The sequence below is a fragment of the Vigna radiata genome, unplaced genomic scaffold, assembly GCF_000741045.1.
Source record: "Vigna radiata var. radiata cultivar VC1973A unplaced genomic scaffold, Vradiata_ver6 scaffold_167, whole genome shotgun sequence".
NCBI lineage: Eukaryota > Viridiplantae > Streptophyta > Magnoliopsida > Fabales > Fabaceae > Vigna > Vigna radiata.
The window spans coordinates 478,773-484,761 of record NW_014542360.1 but is presented as its reverse complement, the minus strand read 5'-3'; the positions used below and the strand labels follow the sequence as shown (position 1 = coordinate 484,761).

The following is a 5,989-nucleotide window of genomic DNA, read 5'->3' as shown; positions in this document are numbered from 1 at the left end:
CAAGCTATTATATATAAATGTAAATATTATTATTATTATTATTATTATTATTATTATTATATATTATTAATAATTTCTATATTGTTACATAATTATTATTTATTTTATTTCAAACTATTCATTTATTTGAAAATAATGTTTTGCTGTTTTGATCATAAAGTAATTTTATACTTTGAAACTAAATTTATGCAAAATAAACAGGAGGACAAGGTAGTCTTAATTGTTTGCAACAGATGTGACAAGTATATTAATAACCTTTGTATTCTATTGATATATCTCATACTAAAGGTGATATTTCATAATTAAAAAATAACTAGTTACTCCACCACACTTTGATAGCACATTGTTCTTAAGAAAAGAAATAAATTAATTAAATTTTGTCAATTTTAGCAAAAAAAACAACACCAAGTAATGTTTTATTTTTAAAATTAAATAAAAATCACACAGAAAGTGTCTGTATACAATAATGCGTTGACATTTTTGGATAAACTCTGTATAAATTAGAGCAACAGAAGGGAATCTAATTTTACTGATAAGTTAGAGAAAAAGTCGAAATGTAGGTGCTGCAGTCTGCTATGTATTGTTTGGTAATCAATTATTTACAATAGACAATGGGCACTAAGTTTGGTTATGTCCTTTCTTCAACACACTCCATTATTATTTTCACTCATCTACTGTTCACACTTCATATAACAACCCTTCCTCACTGTTATACCCACTGCACACCATCATCTTCTTCACCAAGTCAAATCTTTTATTTTTAGATCAAAAAAACATATATGATATTTATAATAAAATAACATTTTTTATTTATTCATCCATATGTTATTTATTGTTAGAAATTTAAATATAAGTTTAAATTTTACATTAATAAAAATAAGAAAATAAAATATTATAATAAATATTTATTAATTCATTATTTTAAGATTTTAGGTAACAAAGTTATGTGAATTTCTAATATGATTGAAATCATTGGTATTATATATTTCAGTAAATCTCTTAAACAAAACCTAACGTTTAGCATGATTTTTATATATGTTTCACTATTTGCACATACTTGCACATACAAACTACTAGCTTGACTAATCCATTTTGATTTCAATTGTTTAAAATTTTAGAATAAAACATACTAGAAAATGAATGTATAGGTCTAAACAAGTTTAAAAATATATATGCTGAAGTTATGCTTAAATACTTTTAAAAAGGAAAAATATGAGAATAAATAAAATAAACTTCTTTATCGACTAAAAATAATTTATATTTTAAATTAAAAATAGAGAAATTATTAAAAGTTCCCCCAAATTACTTTTCGCTTAACTATTTTGAATTTACAAAAGTTAATTTCGGTTTTAACTTTTGTCTTTCAAATGTTTATACAAAACTTCATCCAAAAAATATATGTTCTCTTTTAGTTTATTAGAAAATATAAGAGGATATTCAGTTATTAAGACTTCTTATATTTTGGAGATATGAGTTATTTATTTACTTATAATCTATCTTATATCATTCTTAAACTATTTTAAAATTTCAATCATTATCAATGTAATTATAAAATAATAGAGACTATTCATTCTGAATCATACCCCTTCCAACATATTTTGCTTTATACTTCTTTAAGCATAATTCCGACAAAAACCATATTAGAAACTAAATGAATAAAAAAATTAGACTATCTTTATGTTAATTATTTATATTTATTATAATAACAATTATTATTCATCCTATTTAAGACTAGTGCATCTCCCCTTGAAGCCAAAACAAAACATATCTAAATGACTAGTTACATCCATATATATATATATATATATATATTTTTTTTTCTTTTCTTTGTTTGTATACAACACCATATGTGTGGCTTATTCATGAGATTTTTATTAAGATGTTGATATTTTAACAATTATTTTTAACAACTTTTTGATAATAAAATATATGTTATTATTTTATTGATATGTTTGAATTTATATTTAAAAAAATATTTAAAACAGACTCATCACAAACTACCACGTAAACTTTTAAAAAATTATAAAAGAAAATAGTAAGATTTTTTCCTTCTTATTATAAGTTTCAATACAATATACTATTATATTATTACTTGCAACACTTAACATCCTTAAACAACTGTAACAGTTGATTTCTAAGTACAATATTGTTCTAGATTCGCTGTGTGTGACTACGTGCTACGAACCCATACACACGCCCACCGACTGACAGACACATCATGATCAGCAGCTGCAGATATGCACACGCATGCATGAAATACAACTTCCTTTCTTACTACTAAGAATCAGAACCATCTACACAAAATAACAAAGCTAAAACACCAGCCAAACAGCAAGCATTCATCATCATTATCATGCTTATTATCTTATTATACTATTATTATTATTTTTATGATCATTATTATTTTTTTTTATTATTATGATGACAAGAATGAAGGTAAAAACTGGGTACAATATATTACTGTTAGGAGTTGATAATTAGGACTAAATTTTTCATTAATGCGAGTGATATGATATTGTTTCCACGTGTTTTTGCAAAAGTCTGGTGATCGAAACTCAAAATCCATCGTTGGCTCCACTCCTAGTTACATTATTCTGATCTTGATGGAAGTGATGTTGATGGTGGTAGCCTGTCATGGAAGTGCTGCTCTCACCAATGTCAAGTTCTGGTCTGTATACCTCTTCTTCTAACTCTTCTTTTGCAACTTTCTGCATTGATCCCATGAACTCCAGTGGCCTTTGCTGGGGTGATGGCAGAAGTTGATGATGATGATGATGGGACTGTGGTGGTTGTGTTGGATGTGGTGGTGGCACCACTGAGGGAAGCTTTGACAGAAGTGCTTCCAGACTGCTCATTGAGGGAGTTATCTTCAGTGGCATGTTGAAGTGGTTCTCATATAACTCAGCTTGAGATGCAAGATGGTTCCCTTGGAAATGCCATTGTTCTGGAACTCCATACCCTCCTTCTATTTTATAAGGGTATGCAGAAGATGATGGATGTGGCAACAGCACACCAGGGATGCTCTCAATGTAGCTGAACTTTTTTCTTAGAAGAACCACATAGCTCAGGTCCTCAATCACCTTCAGTTCCATGGAGAGTAAAATTGTAAAGTAGATTTTGCCAAGTGGGTGAGACAAAGAGAGAGGAGAAGAGGGAAAAAAAAACCTTGTGAACAGCTCCTAATTGAACAACACCTTCTCTCACAGCAATAAGAGCTATGGTCTGAAAGAATCAATGTATGACACAATATTTGAATTCAGTAGAGAAAGGAGATCCTGCAGTCTGAAATCAAAGAGTGGCTCCATGTTTCATAGTCATACCTTTATACCAGACAGGAACTGAGCTTCCCAAGTCCTAGGGTGCTGTAAAAGAGGATGTATGTTCTATAAGGATATAAGTAGAGATATTTCTATTGGAAAACATACAAACATATACATAAACATGAAATCATGGGTATTAATTTTGTAACACGTGAAATTAATAGCTAAACTTGGATGATTCTGTGAGCAATTAAATTTGGCATTTAATGCTGTTCACTTTGCAAGCGTAGGGAAGATATAGGTGGGGTTATAATTTCTTTCTCACCGAATCTGCTGAATTGTGCCATGCTGACAAGAAGTTGATTTCTTGATCATTAGGCTCTTTGTATATCCACTTGTGGCTGTGATCTGCAGCAACTTTTCCTATTAACCTGCTCCATTCAACATAATTACTATGCTTTCAAATCTTCCAGGAGCAGAATAAAAAAAAGAAGTGTGACACAAAAGGATATATAAACTGTTGTTATGGATTAAAATACACAGAGAGATATTGCATACCCTTCTCCATAGTTGTAGATCTCATGGGACATCTTGAAGAAGAGTTCCGGTTGCAGTCCTTGGTAGGGCTGAAATTCACAGTTCCCATAAACGGACGAGGTGGGACAATCTCCAGAGTTGATTTCAGGAGCTGCCGATGCAGCAAAATTGCAGAAACCATCTTCCCAAACCAGTATCCTACATGCACATAAACACACTTTTGTTAACCAAACACAATAATTCTGCACCAGTGTTGAAGTTAACCTCAACACTGGAAACATACCAATTCCTTCTGTTTCCTCTTGATCTATCATAAGCCCCTTGTCCTTCCCACCTATATGATTACGAAGAAACAAGATTCAAGAATCAGCACATGTATTACACAAACCTTTTCATAAAGTTATATATAGTTTACTAATAGCCCATTTATAGATACTAACTATATATATGTGTGTGTGTGTGATCTTTGTGCCTAGCTAGTCCACAAAAATCTGTCTTTCCAAGAGATATATATAGAGTTGATTGATCTCTAATTCCCCTCTCCTTACTTGGGTGGAGGGTAGTTTCTTGGCAAGATCCTCCAGAAGACTGCATAGACCCATTGGGAATTTTCATGGATGCACAAACTTCTGAGAGTGTGTTGAAGGAGATGGGTAACAGCCAGTGGAGTAAGATGTTCCTCCATCAAATCCTCAGAAAGCAAAACAATTTGATCTCTTTCCCTTGCACCCCCTCACCTAGCTATCTTTAAGAGTGGGGAACTGCAACATCCTATCCTCCTTTATATAAGCCCACCAACAAGCAAATCTCACATTTATACTCCATCTCTCTCTCTCTCTCTCTTTCTCTCTTTCCCTCTCTCTCTTTCTCTCTCTCCTACACATACTATACATTTAGGTGGGGAAAGTTGGGGTGAAATAAATGAACCATATACTTTTCATTGTACACAAAAATATTTTAATATTTCACTCAGACCCCACCTCCCCTTTTCCTTCTCCCTTCCCCAAGTCCTCATTTTTCAACATCCTCCAAAGTTGAAAACAATCAACCTCACCCCAAATTCATGAACCATCTATCAGCAGCAGCAGCAGCATAGGCCAAACGTAATAATAATGTATATCATAAATTATATTTATATATGTGGTTCAAAAACAGCATGATACATTGTTCCTCACGTAGCTCCATGTCTTTGTGACTCTTATCTGATTTCAATGGCCTTGATCCTGAACCCCAATGCTCCTGCAGCAGCATCCATCTTTTCATAAATACATATTTTATGTTTTAATTCATGTTCCATCGCTTACCGTTCTGTTTCCTGACACTTAGGTATCAGCATGTACTCATGATTCCAGTCCCAGGCTAACTTCCTAAACCACAACCATTTATTCTACTCAACCGGCCACAACACCGCACCTAATAAATGTTACCACCTTTTTAATTAACTTTAATACCTATGAGCCACTGCTTTTCCATTTTTCCATTAACTAGGATTTGTAGTTTTGTTCGATCGGTTGTCTGCTACGTGAGGAACAAGATAGTGGTGCCAGGATATCCCTTACAGGAAACGAAATATCAACATCAAATTACTGTTTGAATACTATTTCATCACACTCTCATAGCCACTAGTAGCAAACTAACGAGTGTACTAACTAGTTTGAGTCATAATGCGTAAATTGGATGGCTAATTACTTGGTAACCAGGAAAAACCCTTTTTCTTTATATACATGAGTGGTGTCAGATATCAGTATTCTTATAATTTTTTCTTACCCCAAAAGGAAGAGCTGAGTTATTATTTTTTGAACCCAAATGAGAAAATGGATTAGTCTTTGTTCAAAAGATCCATAAGGTTGCAAGAAGCTAGAATCACACATATCCCTCAACCCTTGCTGCAATTCAAGTGAAGACACGGTATTTCCCCATGTTTTTTTCTTTATTATTCCCATTCTGTCACCCTCTTTTCACATTCTCCACTTACATGAAAAATCAAACGTTGATGTACAAAGTTTCCCAGTTTCCTCGAATAGTTTGAAACTGGAAGTTGAAAGCAACCTATGATACATAATTAGTAAGAACCAAAGAGAAAGCGCAGAATACATAAAATGACACCAGCTAATTCAACAGGTTGTAACCATAACCTGGTATAGTGGTGGAAAATTTTCCCAACCAAAATCATGAGGAACAAGCATCAGAAA

General features: G+C 32.4%; 1 protein-coding gene across 1 annotated transcript; it reads right to left on the bottom strand.

Moving 5' to 3' along the window:
- Positions 1-2,062: 2,062 nt before the first annotated feature.
- Positions 2,063-4,676, bottom strand: LOC106779678 (protein RICE SALT SENSITIVE 3). The gene is made up of 7 exons (XM_014667851.2): positions 4,346-4,676; positions 4,081-4,131; positions 3,819-3,995; positions 3,586-3,691; positions 3,321-3,362; positions 3,166-3,222; positions 2,063-3,080 (listed from the first exon to the last, which is right to left on the bottom strand). Exons 1-7 carry the CDS (start codon positions 4,480-4,482, stop codon positions 2,556-2,558), a joined length of 1,095 nt encoding a protein of 364 aa, XP_014523337.1. The 5' UTR covers positions 4,483-4,676; the 3' UTR covers positions 2,063-2,555.
- Between the last annotated feature and the right edge of the window lie 1,313 nt (positions 4,677-5,989).